Source organism: Bufo gargarizans, chromosome 3, assembly GCF_014858855.1.
Source record: "Bufo gargarizans isolate SCDJY-AF-19 chromosome 3, ASM1485885v1, whole genome shotgun sequence".
In the NCBI taxonomy this organism is placed as follows: Eukaryota; Metazoa; Chordata; class Amphibia; order Anura; family Bufonidae; genus Bufo; species Bufo gargarizans.
The window spans coordinates 363,701,553-363,723,195 of record NC_058082.1 but is presented as its reverse complement, the minus strand read 5'-3'; the positions used below and the strand labels follow the sequence as shown (position 1 = coordinate 363,723,195).

Sequence of the window (21,643 nt, the reverse complement as noted above, 5' to 3'; positions counted from 1 at the left end):
GAAGGCATGGACAAGCATGTACACCACTGCTCCATTGAGAATCTGTCTCAGAGCACTGTACTTGGCTATTCCTGGCTATTCCATAGGCTTTGAATGAATGACTTGCTTTAAGCAGTGTTGTAGATGTCATCAAGCAGGTCTCATTGGTTACTTATTAAAAATGTTCTGTTGACCTCTGCCCCTTCTGGTGATTATACCCTATAAATACCCTTGGCTGTCTGTACCTCGTACAGTCGATGGTACAGCAATGCCTAGCAAGACAGTTCTACCCAAGGCTGAAGAAGCCTTAGCAGGCCGGGATGAAGCTCTGAAGGTAGCAGGTAAGAATGGGGGGAGTCAATTCATGAACACTATAGAATTGCTGAGAACACACTTTTAGCAGAAAGCAGTCCAGCATAATACATAACAGAGGATGACTAGGTTTTACACCACTTCCCAGCATTTCTCCTGACTCCATTTTATCATCTACTTCACAGCCAAGCACGATGTAAATGGAAACTCAACACTGGAGCCATTCCCAGTAGGACTTGAGTTGGCGATGTTTGGTAAGTACTAATTTTTTTAATACTTTAAAAAAGCCAGTGTCCGGTACTGATATTGTCTCCTACTGATGCTTTACAGGTATGGGCTGTTTCTGGGGTGTGGAGCAACTGTTCTGGAAACAAAAGGGGGTCTTCTCTACACAAGTGGGGTATGCAGGAGGGTTCACGAAGAATCCCACATATGAAGAAGTGTGTACTGGTAAATACTTTTATCATTTTACTTGTCAGCTACTTTAACAAAATGGACACAACTTTAACATGAACTTCAGCCTTTTTTAGGGGGCCGGTAAATGAGATAAAGCTATGATGATGGTTTGCTCTAAAAGAGCAAGAATTGTAAGTTAAAGGGGTCCTCCAGAAATGTAGAAAATTAAAGTACTTAAAGAGGACCTTTCACTCGTTTAAAAACTAAAAACAAACTATATCAGTGGGCAGAGCGGCACCCAGGGGTCCCCCTGCACTTACTAGTATGTCTGGGCGCCGCTCCGTTCGCCCGGTATAGGCTCCGGTGTCTGAAGCTCCCTCTGTTGTACTGGGCGGAGTTTTTGTATTAGGGTTGTCCCTTGCTGCAGCGCTGGCCAATCGTAGCGCACAGCTCATAGCCTGGGAGTCCCGCCCAGTACAACAGAGGGAGCTGCAGACACCGGAGCCTATACCGGGCGAACGGAGCGGCGCCCAGACATACTAGTAAGTGCAGGGGGACCCCTGAGCGCCGCTCTGCCCACTGATATAGTTAGTTTTTAAACTAGTGAAAGATCCTCTTTAAATATTACTTCATTGAAAATATATTTGCAACACCCCAAGTGGTGTTGCCACTCCTACATCCTGCTACTATGTCTAATGGTCTAACCTCATGTCATCTTATGCATTTATTCTAGGTCCTCTACATTGTGCATTTCTAATGTTATGTAACTGTTCATGTAATGTGCCTGGTTCACCAGCAGGTGGCAGCAAACACAGCAGAGATGTATTTAGAACGGAACTTATTATTCTATTCTAACCCCCCTCTGTAGGGGAGTGGACTAGCCCTACTTCCTGCAGGAAGGGTGGGGACCAGTTAGTTCCAGTCTAGTTTACCCCCTCTAGGGGAAGAGTGTGCAGGGGCATGTCTCTGCTGGACATGCCCACGCCAGCCAGAGCACCTTAAGCTCTGCTGGCCATGGAGGCCAAAGCTTGAAGCCTCAGGAGCCAGGAGGAAAGTTCCCTGACATAACCTAGAGTCAGACTACAAAGTGAAGTGCAGCATACAGAAGAAGCTGAGTTATACAGCCAACCTGTCAGTACAGCAGAGTCAGAGAGAAACAGATATAGCAGAGTGGAGTTTGCCTGCCAGTTTCATGCTAAAGTCTGCTGCAACCAAGACACAGCCTGTAAACCATTTTGGAGAAATGTTTATGCAAAGTAAAGCTGCCATTGAACTTCATTTCAAGGTCTGGACTCCAGTTATTCTTTTATTCCTCAATTATTCCCCCTATTTATTGCTTCGGAGCCAAAGCCAAAGCGGAGAACTGTGACACACATAAAGAGACATTTGGGCTGCACTATACCACTCGGCATTCTTACACCTGGGATGTGATATATATAGAGGGCCCTGGGGGGAGGCCACCCGTTGCCTATTCCTAAATACCTTTCATTATTTATAATGGCTCATTTTGTTTAGGTAGCAATCATTAGGAGAAACAAAATGGCCGCCGTCCTATTAATACACACAAAACCTGTCCTATCCATACAGGAAGACATATTACTTCTGAGCGCTGAAGTAAAGAGCTGCCTGGTCCTCCTCTCTTACTTGTCAGGGGTCATGATCATGAATGCAGATTATAAGAAGTTTAACTGAATCTCTGTGGGAATGGAGTTTATGAAGAGACATGAAGTACAGAGAGGATGGACAGGACAGACTGTGGTAATGGAGACTGCATACAAGTGCAGCTGCTCATCTGTCAAATTCCCACCTCCTCTCTGTACTTCATGTCTCCTCATGAACTCCATTTCTAGAGATTTAGCTTAAGATCATATTCAAATGTAATCAGGATCATAGAAGATGAGGCAGCTCTTTGGCTTACTGCTCTGAAGTAATATGTCCTCCTGTATGATTAGGACAGGTTTTGTGTGTATTAATAGGACGGCGGGCATTTTGTTTCTCTTAATGATTGCTCCCTAAACAAAATTAGCAATTATAACTAATAAAAGGTATTTGGGAATATATTTACAATGAAGTCATCTGGAAAAACCTTGTGAACTAAGTGTCATGATATATACAGCGGTGCCCAGGGATCTCACTGCACTTACTATTATCCCTGGGTGACGCTCAGTTCTCCCGCTATGCCCTTCGGTATGTTCGGTCACTTGGTTATAGTAGGAGGAGACTGCCCTTGTTTTCCTGGGCGTCTCCTCCTCCTAGGCTGTAGAGCTGGCCAATCGCAGCTCAGAGCTCACAGCCTGGGATAAAAAAAAAACTCCCAGGCTGTAGCTCCCAGGCTGTGAGCTCTGCGCTGCGATTGGCCAGCGCTACAGGCTGGGAGAAGGAGACGCCCAGGAGAACAAGGGCACTCTCCTCCTACTATAACCAAGTCCCCTAAGTCTCCGCCTACTATAACCAAGTGACCAAACATACCACAGGGCACAGCGGGAGAACGGAGCGGCGCCCATGGATAATAGTAAGTGCAGTGAGATCCCTGGGCACCGCTGTACAGATCATGACACTTAGTTCACAATGTTTTGCCAGATGAAAGGTCCTCGTTAAGTATTTTCATTTTCTAAATTCCCGGAGATCCCCTTTAACTATATCCAGACATAAAAATGCAAGACATTTAGGTTGCTAGTTAATGAACGTGAAGATTAGTGTTGAGAAAACTTTGATTTAAAACAAACCCGAATTTCCTCGCGGTTCAGAGTAATGAATCAGGTTTTCCTAAAATGCCAGCCAATTTGCAGATAGCCATCCCCTGTGATGTCACAGCCCTATAAAACCCTCATCCTACGCGGTCTCCACCATTGTCCTGTGAGCTGAGCATAGGGAGAGACGTGGCAAGCCCTCATGCGCTAGGGACAGTGTTGCTGCAATAATACAGTGGCCATGTTTGATCCATTAACCATGTTCTGCCAGCTTGTCTTAAATATAATAATTTTAAAATCAAAATACCACTAGGTTCATAGTAGGGAGGGATCCCAGACCTTATGGAGGGATCCATATGGGATTATGGTCATCCCTGTTGTGGATCCCACAATGTTATTGCTTTGAGAAAGGTAGAACAGGGGCTACTGCATACATGCTCTGGCTCCCCAGATCCCCGCTGGGGGGGAGCCAAAGAACAGCCGGTTGACCACGGCATCTGAAGGGTTAAAAGTCTGTGACGGTCACGAACATTAGTGCTGGGTGTCTTCTCTTTAAAACAGCAGACACCCAGTGGCCATGGTGGCCGCTGCATGTGCCAGTGGGCGACAATTTAAAATGCCTGGCTACTTAAGTAAATGTACTGTTGGCGGTCGGGAAAGGGTTAACTTCCAAGCCTTCGCACTAAGATTGGGCCACCAAGTGGGAAGAATATGATTAGACACAATTGCCTGGTTTATAGCGATTTGTGACAAATTAATTGGTAACAAATCAAACGAAAAAAACCTCCGGTATCCTAAAGGTGTTCACTGCAGTGTTGGCTTCACGCTGCGAGGTAGGAGTCCTCATATTCATGAACTGCAGGGATAGCCCTGCACACCCCATGTTGATTATTACTAATTATGTATCAGTCATCAGCGGGAGGAAAGCAGCGGGCATGGCTTTCATGCAGCTCCTGATTATGACAACTGCCTCCTCGTAAAGCGATGCAGGGAGCTCGTCACATTGTACATACAGCAGGGAATAGAGCAGAAAGAACAGAGCAGACTGATACAGTATATCAATTCCAGTGTTTGACAGCTATGCTTTAATTATACCAGTGGCATACCTTGCATGGAGGCAAACACGCGACAGCTATTTTTGTTATTTTATTTTGCTCCTCGTTGCAAAAAATAAAAAATAAAAATGGTATATTGCTGCAACAGGTTGCTAAAATAAAATGGAAAAACATAGCAGGTTGCACTTTTCTGTGCTGTAAAAGCATACTTTTTTGCAGTAAGCAATAAATGAAAACGTTAGAACTCAACTAGTATATGGCAAAAATGTGCTGTGCAACTAGCCCTACATATGCCACTAGAGGGCATCCTAGAGTATAACTTGTAAATACTCAACTATTGTACGTGTGTATACGTCCCTGGATATATAATTGAAAAACTGCCTGATAGTTATGTTAAAATAAAATAATAAATCTTTATTGTGTCATGAATTAAACAGGAATCAAAGACTAAGGCCTCATGCACACGACCGTTGTTTTGGTCCGCATCTGAGAGAAAGGGGTCAGGTACCTCAAAATCATCTGACATTTGTGTAATGTGTATGACCAGTGTAAAGGGCTTTTCCAGGCTTTCAATATTGATGACCTATCCCCTGGCATCCCCGCTGATCAGCTGTATGAAGAGAAAGCGTGCGCCATGCGCGTATGCCGTCTCCTGTCTCTCTTACTGCTCACTGCTGCTATGTATATGGCAAGCAAGAAGAGAGACAGGAGACGGCACAAACACACGGCGAGTGCCTTCTCTTCATACAGCTGATCGGCAGGGGTGCCAGGTGTCGGACCCCTGCCAATCTGAAATTGATTACCTATTCTGAGGATAGATGAATATTAAAAGCCTGGAAATGCCCTTTAAAAGCTATGGAGCATTTTTTATTGATTTAGATATCCTGTAATTTAAATGTAAAAATATATACCGTATTTGAAATACGGTAGTGGTTTATTTATTTTTTATAGCAGTTTGTCTTCTGCAGCTTCTGTTTCTCAGCACATAGCAGCTACCAGATGACATTCTGTGATAAATCCATCAGACAACTAGTCTGATGGCTCATTCCACAAAAAAAGAAATAAAAGGCAGCACATGTACTTGATGATCAAGCAGTTAAGAATTTTTATCCATAGTGATTATATTCAGTAGATGCATCACTATGGATTAAAGTTCTTCTCTGCTTGATGATCAAGTATCATCAAGTGACTGGTGTTGACCCAACTCCATACTAAAGGTGTGCTCAGATTTTTTTCCCTGTATACAGTTCTGAAGGCTTGTCCTAAAGTGCCTCTATCACTCCTCCTCAACAAACTAAATCAGCTTAGTAGTTCATTCAGGAGAGCACAGAAAGGGACAGTGCAATGCAATTAACTAGGCATACAGAGGGGACTGTATTTGACCATATATTTTTTTGGGCCCTGTATTGCGGTTGTCTCATCTCCCAGGGCCGTTCCTAGGGCAGGCGGGCTGGGCGGCCGCCCGGGGCGCTGTCAGAAGGGGGGCGCCGGCAGGGGCGCCCTCTTGTCGTTTCTCAGCCTGTTATTACTCTCGTGCTGTGCGCCCCCCTGGCTCCCTCCCTCTGAGATCTCGCCTGCCCTGCGACCTGCGCCCGAGTGCTGAGTCCTCAGTCACTCAGCTCTGATACGTGCGGTGCGGGCGGCACTTACTGACGTCAAGCACCTGTGGCCTTCATAATTCTTAAGGCTGTATTACACAGCTTGATGTGGCAGACGATTGTCAGAAGGAAAGCGTTCCCTCCCGGCAATCCCCTGAAGCAATCTCCTCTGCATCATTGGGAGGAGCGATCGCTATGCCATCACTCGTTCCTATGCTTTATAGTGGTTTGCCGGCGACAGATCGTAATTAGACAGCACAATAAGATATGTAAAAAGATATGGATTGCCCGAAAAATGAGCGTTTGATCACTCATCGGGCAATCGGCAGCACTATTACACTGCAAGATGATTGCTAACGAACGCTCGTTAGCGATTATCAGCTGATAAATTGGTAGGCGTAATGCAGGCTTTATAAGGAAGAAGTTCTGAACAACCAGGGCTCTTCCTATAGCTGGCCACCCCACAAAAGCTAGTAATCAGGGCAGGAGGTCATTGGTTAAAGATCCTGTGTGCAGATGGAAGAAGATCAACTATCACTGCAGCAATCCACAAATCTGGGCTTTATGGCAGAGTGGCCAGAAAGAAGCCTCTCCTCAGTAAAAGACACATGAAAGTTTGCAACAACAAAAAAAGCACCTTAAGTATTCTCAGACTGTGAGAGAGCAAGATTCTCTGCTCCCATGAAACCAAAATTGAACTTTTTGTTCTCAAGTGTCATGTGTGAAGGAAGCCAGGCACTGCCCAATACCATCCCTGCAGTGAAGCATGGTGGTAGCAGCATCATGCTGTGGGGGGTGTTTTTCAGCAGCTGAGACAGGGAGGCGGGTCAAAGTTGAGGGAACCCTACAGAGATATTCCAAAAGAAAACCTGACCCAGAGTGATCCAGAGCTCTGGACCTCAGGCTGGGCAGAAATTATAGAGCCAAGAAAAAACAGGCTTAAGGTCAACTTTGTCAATGTCCTTGAGTGGCCCAGCCAGAGTCCTGACATGAATCCATTAGAATATCTTGAAAGATTTGAAAATGGCTGTCTACTGACGGCAGAGGTGCATCCTAAATAAGGTAATGTGAATATATATAAGGTAATGTGTATTGTATATAAAATTACAAGTATCTGTATCAGTATCTCAGAATTGTTATCCAGAAAAAAAAAAAGTAATACAATAAATAGTCTGTCAACCCTGGACTCCGGTCTGGTCTGGCGTCTATATTTATTGTAGTGATAGTACTTACTTTGGGGTCTGAGGTCTGTCTTTACTCTGGGCTTTGTGTCTAAACACATTTTGGGGTTTGGTCTGGGGGTCTATATTCACTTTAGGGTGTGATAAAGGAGTCATATGCGCTACTTGTGCATAAGTTAGCAACATTTAGAGGGCATATTAACCTGGATGACATATGTTAAAAAAAAAGGTGTATCACCTAACACCCATTCTGTGCATTGGAATCTCCACAGTAAAAACTAATGAATGGTGGTGTTTGTTTATATATGTGTTTGTACATGCTATATATATGTGGTGTATGTGTGTGTGTATACTGTATGTTATATAATGTATTTAAGCATATATTCTGTGTGTGTATATGCTGTGTATGTGTTTACTTGTTCCAAGTGTAAGCCTGTCTCTGACTATCCCTCTGAGTGTTAGTGACCCACTCTTGGCTGGCTGTCATGATCCCTGGATTCAGCTCCTAGTTGCGGACTAATATTTTGGGGTGCTTCTTCTCCTGTTACCACCTGTGAAAATGAAACATTTGAAGCAAAAACTAAAAACAAAAAAAATAATAATCTATAAAACACGTTTTGGGGTCAATGCAATCACTATACACCTAGGTAAATCTTTTGAGGGGTTTAGTTTCCAAAATGGGGCAACTTTTTGGAGTTTTACACTGTAATGGTACTTTATGGGCTCTGAAAATGTAACATGGCACCCTAGAACTATTCCACTAAAATCTGCCATCTGAAAGCCAAATGGAGCTCATTACATTCTGAGCCCTGCGTTGTGCCCATACAGCAGTTTATGACCACATATGGGGTGTTTCCTTATTTTAAAAAAATGGGTAACAAATTGTGGGATCTTTTTTCTCCTGTTAAGCCTTGTCAAAATAAAAAATCTGGGGCTAAAGCAACATTTTATTGCTTTATTTATTTTATTTTCATAGCCAAGTGTTTCTAAATTCTATGAAACACTTGTGGAGACAACGTGATCAGTATATACCGTCTTAAATTCCTTGAGGAATGTGGTTTCTAAATGGGGTCTATTTATAGGGATTTTCACTGTATAGGTGCCTCAGGGTCTCTTCAAATGTGATATGGGGCTCAAAAACCATTACAGGTAAAGCTGTACCTCCATTTTCCTTCAATTTCTGTGGAACACCTAAAGATTTAACAAAGTTTCTGAAATCCGTTTTGAATACTTTGAGTGGAGTTGTTTTTAAAATGGGCTTATTTATGGGTGGGTTTTATGAAAACTCCTCAAAGTCATTTCAGAACTGAATTCGTCCTTAAAGAGGAAATAAAAAAAATGAAAATAGTTAAATATTACATTATGATAACTATATTCCCAAATATGGTACCTTTCATTAATTATAGTGGTGTTTTGTCTAGAGAGCAATCATCAGCGGAAAGAAAATGGCCACTGTCCTATTAGTACACCCAAAACCTGTCCTAATCACACATCAAGACAAGTTCCTTCAGAACACTGAGAGCTAAAGAGCTGCCTCATCCGCCTCTTTGCTCTACTTGTCAGGGATTATGATACTGAATAATAACAGCTGATAAGAACTTTAGCCAAATCTCTGTAGGAATGGAGTTCATGAGGACGGACAGGACAGACTGTGGTAATGTGGGGCTGTGGTAATGGAGACTGCAGCTCATCAGCCACATCCCGACCCTCATCTCTGTACTTCATGTTTCCTCGTGATCTCCATTCCTACAGAGATTCAGTTGAAGATTATATTAAACTATATTAAGGATCATAATTCCTGATAAGCAGAGCAGAGATGGGGATGAGGCAGCTATTTGGCTCAGTGGTCTGAAGTAACTTGTCCTGATGTGTGATTCGGACAGGTTTTGTGTTTTGAATAGGACAGCGGCCATTTTATTTCCCCTGATGAGATTATAATAAAGTAATATTAAAGTATTTTAATTTTCTTAATTCCCAGAGAACCCCTTTAAAAAAAGGCAGCTTTACAAATGTTCTTGATAATTAGAAAATTTGCTTAAAAATACTCTAAGCCTTCTAACTTCCTAAAAAACTAAAATAACATTTACAAAATGATGTCAACATAAAGTAGAAATATGAATATTACGAACTATCACCATCTGTCTTAAAGGCAGGGAAATTCAAATTTAGAAAATTGCAAATTTTACAAAATTTTCTGTAAAGTAAGGATAAAACATAATGGCCAAATATCAGAATGTCTTGTATACATAAATCCATTTAAAAGTTATGACTCCATAAAGATAAGTGCAAAATTAGGCTATGTCAGGAAGAAGAAAATGGCTGTGTCTTGAAGGGGTTATATTTACTTTAGTGCATACTTTCTCTATGAAATAATTCTGGAGCATAATTTCAAAAAATTCTGCATTGTAGTGTTCATCTCATTCCTCCTAGAAATGTATTAGATGTATAAAATAACATCTGGGTGTTACCATTCCGATAAAAAAGCAGTGTGACCCTACAAGGTCTGGAGGTGGCAGCACTGATAAGAAAGTCTGAGCATGTAGATTGGTAACACCAGTTGGCGATTCATACATTTCAAGGAGGAATAACACAGAAACAGCACAACCCAGAGTTCTGAGAAAAGATGCTCCAGAATCATTGTTTTTTTTTAATGAAGAATTTAATTATTTTACATAACAGACATCAGAACAGCTGACAGGTCCTCTTTAAGACCTCATGCACACGACCGTTGTGTGTCTTGCGGTCCGCAAATTGTGGATCGGCAAAACACGGATGGCGTCCGTGTGCATTCCGCAATTTGCGAAATGGCACGGACAGCCATTGATATATTGATATAACTGCCTATTCTTGTCCGCAAAACGGACAAGAATAGGACAGGTTATTTATTTTTTGGGCGGACCACAGAACGGAGCGACGGAGTGCTGTCCGCATCTTTTGCAGCCCCGTTGAAGTGAATGGGTTCGCATCCAAGCTGCAAAAACTACGGCTTGGATGCGGACCAAAACAACGGTCGTGTGCATGAGACCTTAATACATAAATTATTACCCTGGGAAAAATGTATACTGTGTGTTTTATGTCAGGTGTAAGGCCTCAGGAGGAATCCCTGTGTCATATTCCACCCCCCAGACCCTGCACTTTTTGCTTTTTAATTCACTCTGCATGACATTCATACCCTCTGGTATCACAAGAAAAAATTAAAATACTATTCAAAAAGAGAATTTCACTGCTAGCTGCATTCTGAACTTTATATTGTATTTTTTGTAGGTCTTACTGCACACATTGAAGTCGTCCGCATTGTGTTTGACCCCAAAGTGATCAGTTATAAATCTTTGCTGAAACTGTTCTGGGAACATCACAATCCAACAGAGGGTATGTTATGAATATGTGTATTTCATATGCTTTGTATATTTCAGAGCCTTAAAGGAAATGTGTCATCAGAAACTGACCTATTATTTAAATTATAGGGGTGATTTATTAAGACTGGAGATTAAGAAGCCTGTCTTAATCCCCCTGCGCTGCCAGTGGATGTGCCAAAGTTATGCAGAGGCGCAGGCCTCTACATAACTTTGGCGCTTGCTGCTACATGCATTAAACCACGCCAGCTCCCTTGTTGGCGTAGTTTAAGACCATTTTCCATGCCATACACTGGCATAGAAAATGATGAATGTGATGGGCCAGCCAGCTTGTCCTCTTCCCCACCCACGCCACCCTTTTCTGCCAACTAGGAAAAGTGATGTGAGTGGGGAAAAGTCGCAGATTCTGCTTCAAATCCCAGTTGTAACAAAATCTGTGACAAAAATACACCAATAAGTGATGTAAAAACAATAATAAATGACCCTCTATGTTTTTATGTGTAAAATTTTAAAGAATGTTTTATATTATTTTTCATTTTCCATGTCAATATCTATATTTAAATAAAAAACATAAAATTATGCAGTTTTTGCACTGGCTACTAAGCATAATAATAGGCGCCACTTGTTGGTCTGTACAAATAATTTTACTGCAGTTACCTGCTTATCTATACGCAGAGGCGATATATTATAGGCATAATTAGAATGACAGATAAGACAGGATCCACCATTCACAATAGGTGATTTTCAAATCTATTCTTCCCTTGTACAATGACCTCTGCAAAGGTCACAGAGCATGCGGAGAAAACTCTCCCACAGTCAATAGGGTCCCCTCCTGACCATTGTGTCTATGGCCTAAGGGCTGCCGTAAAACTATTTTCTTAATGCTTTATAAATGCTGTTAAGAAGTTCAGGCAAGATGACCACCCTAATCATGTAGCACCGTCATTATCATGTTCAGTAAATAGAATTAAAAAATCTACAATCAGAAAATAAAAACAGATTAGAGAAAAAGGTTTTAACTGGCAGATACAAGTTTTGGTTACACATTTTCTTTAAAGTTGTGCAGTTGTCATATCAAATATTCTTCCATAAAAATGTATGGTTACCTTAACCCCATGAGTCCCACCGCTGTACATGTATGGCGGAAGGACAGGTTTTAAACATGGCGCCGGCTGGCAGGCCTTCATAGGATAACTGCAAATGGAGCTTAAAGGGGTTTTCCAGGAATTAAAAAAATGAAAATACTTAAATATTTTTTTTATAATAAATATATTCACAAATACCTTTCATCACTTAGAATGGCTTGTTTTGTCTAGGGAGCAATCATTAGGAGAAATAAAATGGCCGCCGTCCTATCAGTACACACAAAATCTGTCCTAATCACACAGGAGGACAAGTTACTTCACCACAATGAGCCATAGTGCTGCCTCATCCTTCTCTCTGCTCTGCTTGTCAGGAATCATGATCCTGAATACAGTTGAATATCTGGGAATGGAGATGATGAGGAGACATGAGAAGAGGGTGAGGTGTGGCTAATGTAGCAGCAGCTCTTGTATGCAGTCTCCATTACCACAGTCTGTCCTGTCCGTTCTCTCTGTACTTCATGTCTCCTCATGAACTAAATTCCCCAGAGATTTAGCTAAAGTTCTTATCATCTGTATTCAGGATCATAATCCCTGACAAGTAGAGAGGAGGATGAGGCAGCTCTTTACCTCAGTGTTGTAAAGTAACTTGTCCTTATGTGTGATTAGGACAGGTTTTGTGTGAATACGACAGCGGTCATAAAAATAAACAAAAAATGTTTTTCAAAAATATAAAAATTTTAATCACCCCCTTTCCCAAGAATTTTAAAAATAAAAAACATAATAATCATGGGCATCGCCGTGTCCCAAAAAGCCTGAACTAGCAAAATATAAAAATATTTATCCCATACAGCAAATGGCGTACCGGCAAAAAAGAATCTCTTCACTTATCCCAAAAAATGTAATTAAATATGATTAAAAAAAGGTTACACACACTCCAAAATAATATCACTAAAAATTACTGATTGCTCCATAAAAAAAGAGCCCTCATACAGCTCCGTAGACATAACTAAAAAAAAAAGTTATGGGGTCAGAATCTGGTGTTGAAAGGAAATTTATTGATTTTTTTCAAAGTTTCTCCCCCCCCAATTCCACCCGATTTGGATTTTTTTCATGCTTCCCACTACATTGTATACCATATTAAATGGTGGCATTAGAAAGTACAACGTGTCCTTCAAAACACAAGCTCCAATACAGCTATGTGAAATAAAAAATAAAAAAGTTATGGCTCCAGAAAGACAAAAACAAAACTGAAAAAACCTCCAGGACTCCAGGGGTTAACGTGGATACCCATTAAAAGCATTACTTTACAATGTATAAATAAATAAAATATTGTTTTTATGTACAATTTCTTCTCTGGTAGCTCCCCCTACTGTTTATTCTCCTTGTCCACTTTCTCCTGCATTTTTTGGTGGACTAAGGCCTCTTGCACATGACCGTATGTCTTTTTCAGTATTTAGCGATACGCAAAAAACGGATCTGCAAAAAATACGGATAACATTCATGTGCGTTCTGTATTTTGCGGAACAGAACATCTGGCCCCTAATAGAGCAGTACTATCCTTGTCCGTTAGGCAGACAATAATAGGACATGTTCTACCTTTGAACTGAATGGAAATACGGAAATGGAAGGCATACGGAGTACCTGTTTTTTTTGCGGATCCATTGAAATGAATGGTTCCGTATACGGTCCGTATATGGAGCACAAAAAATGAAACGGAAAAAAAAAAGGGTTGTGTGCAAGGGGCCTAACACGCGCAGTATCTTCCCTGCTCTCTTCCTCTCAGTGCTGTCATAGTGATCTAATAATGAAGCAGGTGAAGTGGTCCAGACACCTTTCATTCATTCATCCGTACGTCTAAATTCATAGAAATATCTCTCTATAGACAGTGATGAAAGAAACTGTGGGGACATTACATACCATATGTACCTCTAGGGGTAGATGAGAGGGACTATTATCCCTCCAGAGAAGGGGTTAATAAGAGCTAAATGCAATGCATCCTTGGAGATGCAGGTACTCGATGAGCTGCTGCCCACCTATAGTAAGGGAAGAAAGTCCTCCATAGAAGTGAGTAGAGAAAGAGTTTTACATTTATGACATAACCCTTTAAAACATAATTTTACAATTTGCATATAACATTAATTTACATATGAAATTACACAGCTTTGTAAATACATTGCATTACTTAAATACACTGCAGCCATAAACAGTCCATACCAGTGCGTAATGTCCATAAAAGTACTTTTAAAGTTCCAGATGGTAAAATTTAGAGACACAATGTCCGGAGGGGATTAGCACAAAGCAGTGCGCATGAAGCTACGTTTTGGGGGAACCCGCCCCCTTTCTCAAGTATGCACATATTGTGCTACTCAGAACATAAATAGCTGTTACTTTTAACCTTAATTTTCCATTTCCAGATTTATATCATGCACAAGTAACAAACGCACATTTAGGCCTCATGCACACAGCAAATTGCTGATCCGCAAAACACGGATACCGGCCGTGTGCATTCAATATTTTGCGGATCGCTACGTTCTGCCCTCTGTTTGAACAGCCTACTCTTGTCTGCAAAACAGACAAGAATAGGACACGTTCTATTTTTTACATGTTCAAAGTTTTAGGACGTCACCGTTATTTTTCAAGTTCTTATGATCTTTTCTAAAGAGCAGAAAAAAAACGCATAACAAGATCCTGTAAATCCTGTGCATCAGTTATGCACATTTGGCATCCGTTTGAGCTGTTTCCATCTCAGATCCATTTTTATAGATGGAAAAAAAAAGTCCTCCAAAATTTTATAGGAGGTCATCAGTATCTGATCGGTGGAGGTCTGACACCTGGGTCCGCCGCAGGTCAGCTGTTTAGGAAGGCTCCGGCATTCCTGTAAGCGCTGCAGCCTTCTCGCAGGTTACCAAGCACAGCGACGTACATTGTATAGTGGCTGTGCTTGGTATTGCAGTTCAGCCCTTTCACTTCAATTGAAGTGAAAGGTCCGCAAATCGCGGATCCGCAAAACACGGATGACGTCCATGCGCGTTCTGGAATTTGCGGAATGGCACGGACAGCCTTCGATATAAATGCCTATTCTTGTTCGCAAACAAGGCATAGGACATGTTATATTTTTTTAGCGGAGCTACGGAACGGAGCAACGGATGCGGACAGCACACAGAGTGCTGTCCATATCTTTTGCAGCCCTATTAAAGTGAATGGGTCCGCATCCGAGCCGCTCGGTTGTGGACTAAAACAACGGCTGTGAGCATGAGTCCTAAAAATCACTGAAAACCCCCTTAATGGGGCTTGCAGAAATCCACATACCTACAGCCAAAACAGCTCCATTCAGATGAATGGAAATGATTTTCAGTCACAGAAATCTCTGCAACAAAATCTGCTGCGTGTGAAGACACCACCCTAAGCTTCAGGGTGTTCTTAAATGACAAGCTTGTTGACTGTTTCCAGCTGAATTGTGAATGTAGCTCTAGAATACATTAGAGCAGGGGTAAGCAACCTCCGACACTCCAGCTGTGGTGAAACTATAACTCCCAGCATGTTCCATTCACTTCTATGGGAGTCCTGAGAACAGCCATGCAAGTGTGCATGCTGGGAATTGTAGTTTCACCACAGTTGGAGGTTGCTGACCCCTGTATTAGAGGATGCAACTCAAGATTACTGCAAGATAAGTAACGCAACACATTCACAACTTTTTATGTAAAAAAAATGTATGATACATACATAATAAAATTAGAATTAAAACCGTAGCATTCATATAACGCACACAAAACGTTCCACCATAAAATGTTATAGACATGGATACCATGATGAGATTTTCGTGGTGGTTTTTAGGACAGGCTAGCTCTAGCTATTTATTGCCGGTCTGTGATAAGTAGTAAGGACAACCGTACCATATAATCCTTTTCCATGAAATGATCACTCCATTTGTCATTGCAGGAATGAAGCAAGGCCAGGATATAGGTACTCAGTACCGCTCAGTGATATTCACCTATGGAGATCAACAGAGAGAAGCCGCTCTTCAGTCAAAAGACAGCTACCAAAAGGTAAACTTTCTACATTCAACTTTCAGTGCACAATTAACATTCAATAAATTAGATGCTCGACTCCAGCAGAGGGCGCTCCTGACTAGGGCTATCCTTAGAAAGAAGTCAAACTAGTTCACATTCTAGCAGCATGATAGCTATTTACCTGCAAACTTGTCAGGGCTCAGAGGTGCCGACTTTTGCCCTGTAAAAAATACTTACATACATGACTGATTCTTACCCTATTTTGGTTCATGCGGAAAAAGTAGGAACCAGTTCCATTTGCCTCCAATGCTTAGGAAAGGGTATATTTACATAAGACATTTTTGGGGGTGTTTGATCTCATTTTTCTGCCACAATTTTCTTAATTGTGTAGAAATTGCTATGTTTTCATAAAACGCTGCAGTATTTCCATGATAAACAGAAGATGGTTGAACAACAGTTGCACAGACAATCTTCTGGTGAATGATTATTTCGCAGACACGGCCATACACATTTTAGGCCGTATTGACTCTTACAGTTGTTCAATCTGGCCATACATGTTCAATGAAACAGCGATGGACAAAAGATCTTTTTGGGAATTAAAGAACTTTGGTCTTACTTTTGGATGAAAATTTCAAACATGGCTGACTTCTCTTCAGAAGATAATAATTTCACCTGACAGACAATAATTTTGGATTACCTCATCTGCTTCGATTAACTTTAGACTATTGTTTATGTCCACCTTGAGGTTGGATTCAAATACGCATTTTTTGGGTACATTTTATTTATTTGGGGGGGGGGGGGTGCAATGTCACATGTGGATCCATGAGGAAGGAAACATATAACAGAAAGGCTTCTTTCTTTTGTATCCACTCCTGTGTTTGGGTAAAAAACAACATAAAAACTGCATATACAGTATAAATCCAGCTTAATCTGCGATTATTTGGGACAGTTTGTTCCTGATCCAACCAAGAAGTTACAATGGTATTTTCAACTACATACCTAGTAAAGCATTTCATTGAGCAAGTACATGATGTTAAAAGATGATAACTTTATTAATGTACACTGGTAAAGACAATGCGGGAGATTTATCAAAACTGGTGGAAGGGAAAACTGTCTTAGTTGCCCATAGCAACCAATCAGATTCCACCTTTCATTTCTTAGTGCTGCCTTGGAAAATGAAAGGAGGAATCTGATTGGTTGCTATGGGAAACTTAGCCAGTTCTACTTTACACCAGTTTGATAAATATCTTCCAATATAGTTACAAGGATCAATGTACACAGAAAACATGATGCAAACAATATACGTGGAGTTATCACTGTCTTCTAACCACAGGGGCTTCGCAAACATAACCTGGGAGCCATCACCACTGAGATCCGTCCCGTTCCACAATTTTATTATGCCGAGGATTACCACCAGCAATATCTGTACAAAAACCCAGATGGCTATTGTGGTCTGAAAGGAACTGGCGTGTCCTGTGTGCAGTAAACGTCTGGATGCTATTCATCTGTCTTCCCTGCAACTTAAGATGTTAATAAAGCTCATGTACACATTTGCAGATTGGTTTCTACATTGAATTATTTTAATGCTAATTCACTTTAGGCCTCATGCACATAACCATATGTATTTTTCGTTCCGCAAAATTCGGATGAATGTGTTGCAGCAGACCCATTGACTTCAATGGGTCCATGGACTGAATTTTGCGGGCAAGAATAGGACATGTTCTATATTTTCGGAAGCCACGCAGTCTATGGACCCATTGAAGTCAATGGGTTTGCATAGAAAATGAATGCAACATGGACGTCATCCGTATTTTGCAGACCACAAATGAGGCCCTAATCAGTGATGCGTGGATCTAAAATTGCTGTCCATTCGAATACACAGAATAAACCCATTTGTCTCACCCTGATAATGGTGTCTGCCTCTTACCAGCCCAGTAGGTGTACATAAATCACACCATCATCCAAAGGATGTTATCAAGACTAAGCTGGTGATTTACATGCAGTGATATTTGGCTGGAAAATCCTCAATTTTAGTAAATGGACAAATAAACTTGGCATAAAGTGGGAAGTGAATGGGGAAAACATAGTAAGGGCTCGTTCACACGACCATTGGTGTCCCGTTCCCGTATTGCGGACCGCATTTGCGGATCAGCAATACACGGGCACCGTTCCATTGTCATTCCGCATTCATTTCAATAGGTCCGCAAATCCGGAGATGGAGTGCTTTCTGGGATTCCGTTCCGTGCCTCCGCACCGCAAAAAGATAGAACATGCTCTATCTTTTTGCGGAACTGAGGGGTCGCGGACCCATTCAAGTGAATGGGTCTGCGATCCCCATGCGCCTTTCCCATGGAAGGTGCCCGTGCATTGCGGACCGCAATTTGCGGCCCACAGCACGGGCACGGGCTTCACATGTTCGTGTGAACGGGCCCTAAAACTGCAATAAACCCTGATCACAGCATGTACTAAGAATGGTCAGCTTTCTGCAACATCTGTGGTTCCCAGTCGTCAGTCATTTCCAGGTTGTCATTTCTGCCCCCAGGGTTTTAGTCAACATTAGTCATCACATAGTTCAAGGATCAGCAACCTTCAGCTCTCCAGTTGCGGTGAGACTACAACTCCCAGCATGCACTTGGCTGTTCTGGTAACAGACATAGAAGTGAGAAGAGGATTCTTGGAATTGTAGTTTCAGAACAGCTGGAGTGCTGGGGGCTGCGGATCTCTGACTAGTCAATTACTGAAGCAATTTAGGAGTTGTGACAGAACAAATGGGAAAAATGCAGCTCTTGAATCTAGGTATATATACATCTATACAGTAGTAACATGCCACATTATAGAGCATTGTCAGTACTTAAAGGGGTATTCCCATCCTAAAATGCCCTTACACATTAAAGTTGATGAAATATGAAGTATGAATGACTATTCGCGGCGGCTGGCTGCATATTACAGTATGTTGAAAATGGGATTGGTCAGGTTGGAAAAGTTCTGCATCTTTTGTGGCCCCATTGAAGTGAATCGGCCCGCATCCAACCTGCAATGTGGATCAGATGCGGACCAAAAATACGTTTGTGTGCACGAGCCCTTATGAACACAGTTCCATCAGAAAGGGATATTTTTTTCAACTTAATATTCATAGAAAATTTTCTTTTTAAATTTTCCTTAATTTTAAATGTTTAGCTGTTTTCTTTTAAGGTAAAACAAAAAATATTGTCCATCTGTAGCAGTCAGCAGTTTTATATAGTTAGGTAATCCACTGTCAGTTTACCCTTGCTGAGAGGGGAAGATGTTATCTAGAGGATAATCTGCATGATAATAGTAGGCATATAATTAGGATAACAGTATGACAGCTCTGTTGTTCGCTTGATAGGCCTAGATAAGGGTGCTCACAGAAGAGCCCTGCACTTATCAGTGTAATGTCTGATGCTCTAATTGAGTCACTTTCCATCTCTGATCAAAGTGATTGGTCAGACTGAGAAAGTCAAGCGAGGCTGTTTCCTAAAAAGTCCAAGCAAAGAAGGAAGTGAAAGAGCCAGGAAAGGAAGTAGAATACATGGAGTGACTTCCAGAAAAGCATCCACTATTTTATGTTTTTTGTAAAAAATTTATAAAAATACATCATTTTTCACATATAAGTTGTACGTGCCAAAAATTGTTTGATGGTAGTTTTTTTTAGGAATGTGCATTTAAGACCTCCTGCACATGAACGTGTGCGCCCCGTGGCCGTGCTGTGGGCCGCAATGCACGAACACCCACCGTGGGGCAGTGGATCGCGGACCCATTCACTTCAATGGATCTGCGATCTGGCCGTTTGGCAAAAAGATAGGACATGTTCTATCTTTTTGCGGAACGGAAGTACGGGATGAAACCCCACTGAAGCACACCGTAGTGCTTCCGTAGGGTTCCGCACCATTCCGCGTCTCCGGATTTGCGGACCCGTTGAAGTGAATGGGTCCGCATCCGTGATGCAGAATGCACACGGAACAGTGCCCGTGTATTGCGGATCCGCAAATGCAGTCTGCAATACGGCCACAGGGCGCACACGTTCGTGTGCAATAAGCCTAAGGCCTTCTTTAAAGTTGGTCATCCATGTGTGGTTGGGGGACACGTGACCTCTGAGATCCTCACAAAAATCGTCAGGAATAATGAAAGATGGCGGTACTCTGGCACACAGCATGGCCCTCTCATTTTGTTAATTACAGACTCATGAGGGTTTGTACCTCAGCAATGACAATGAGTATTACTGGAAAACCCGATTAATCTGTTCACTTTAAAAGCTAGATGCTTCCTTGGCACAGTATGACCCATGAAGTCCACCACCAATAAGGAAAAAATACATATTGTAGATATACATATAACACATAACATGTATAATAAAAAGTAAAAAAATGTACATCAACCATCAGTGAAAAATGTATTGTATCCAGATTTCAGGCAAGCCCCCTTCACTTCTATGGAGCCAGGGCTTCATGAAGAACAGACCATACAGGACATTATGCGATTTGTCATGAACGTAGAGATGATGCATGGAAAATGATGCTCATGTGCACAGACCCATTGTAATGAATGGGTCAGGATTCAGTCCAGATGCTATGTGTCCACTACACGCACATTGGCGCACATTTACTAAGACCTGCTTTTTATGACGATCTTAGTTTTCCCCACTGCGCTGCCGTAAGACGTTTCCAGGCGCAAAAGTAAGGGTACTTTCACACTAGCGTAAGAGGAATCCGGCAGGCAGGGAACTGCCTGCTGGATCCGGAAATGCGTGTGCAAACAGATACCATTTGTTTCTGGATCCGGATCCGTTTGACAAATGCATTAAAATACTGGGTCCGTCTCTCCTGTCATCTAGGAAAATGGATCCAGTATTTATTTTTTTCACATTTTTAACACATTTTTAAAGGTCTGTGCATGCGCAGATTGGAAAACAGAATCCGTTTTTCCGGAACACTTGGTACAGGATCCGGCATTAATACATTTCAATGTGTTCCAAATACCGTAAAAGTGACTGAAGACATCCTGATGCATACTGAACGGAATGCTTTTCTATTCAGAATGCATTAGGACAAAACTGATTTTTTATTTTTTTTTCCGGTATTGAGCCCCTGTGACGGAACTCAATACCGGAAAACTTTAACTCTAGTGTGAAAGTACCCTAAGTAAATTTTCTGGGGCTGGAGTCCCAGCCTCACATGGCACCTCACACGCCCCGCCCCATCACACCCAACTGGCGGACACAGTGCAAAATCGGCCATGCAACAAAATATTACAGCAGTGCAAGTCGGCACTCCAGTATCGTCGTGGTGCACGCCTTTTAGGAGCGGCACTCCGTGTCAACTTTTGAAGGAAATTACTCACTTGCAACGTGTTCTGGCTATTACAGCCTACAGCCATGTGCAAACACCAGTTGAACAAAAGTTTAAACTGAGTGCCGTTTTTTTTTCTTCAAAAAGTTCAACAAAACATTGTCGCACAGCCGGGCAGAAAAGAGGACTTGCAACACTTTTGTCACAAGTCCCTTAGTAAATGTGCCCCATTGCATCAAGACGGAAAACTGGCTCGTGTGAAAGAGGCCTAAGGGAAATGTATCACTCTGTAGTCCAGGCTGTTCGGCACACATAAAGTTGTCTAGACTCTCCAGGGGTGGACTGGCCATAGACCCTACAGGGAAATTTTCTGCTGAGGGCTACCTAAGCTCTCCTCTTGTCCAAAAGCCAGGTACATAATGATCTGATACTCTCATCATGAATTCATTTAGGCAGTATTTTGGTATCTGGTTCTGCTGTGGTCGTATTTTATGCTGCACTGTGGTATCTGGGGCCACTTTTAGTTTTTTTTCCGGGGCCACTTTTAGTTTTTTTTCCGGGGCCACTTTAAATTTTTTTTTCCAGGGCCACTTTAACTTTGCAATAACTGTAGCAAACTCTCAGTACGTACTAGTTTATATGGATATATTGGTACACAGAGGTGAATACTGTGTAACT

General features: G+C 41.8%; 1 protein-coding gene across 1 annotated transcript; it reads left to right on the top strand.

The window, feature by feature from the left end:
* The first annotated feature begins 213 nt into the window (after positions 1-213).
* Positions 214-17,215, top strand: LOC122933172 (mitochondrial peptide methionine sulfoxide reductase-like). Its single transcript, XM_044288006.1, has 6 exons — positions 214-320; positions 477-545; positions 622-741; positions 10,476-10,580; positions 15,589-15,695; positions 16,993-17,215. The coding sequence occupies exons 1-6, from the start codon at positions 248-250 to the stop codon at positions 17,143-17,145; spliced, it is 627 nt and encodes a 208-aa protein (XP_044143941.1). The 5' UTR covers positions 214-247; the 3' UTR covers positions 17,146-17,215.
* The last annotated feature ends 4,428 nt before the right edge of the window (positions 17,216-21,643 follow it).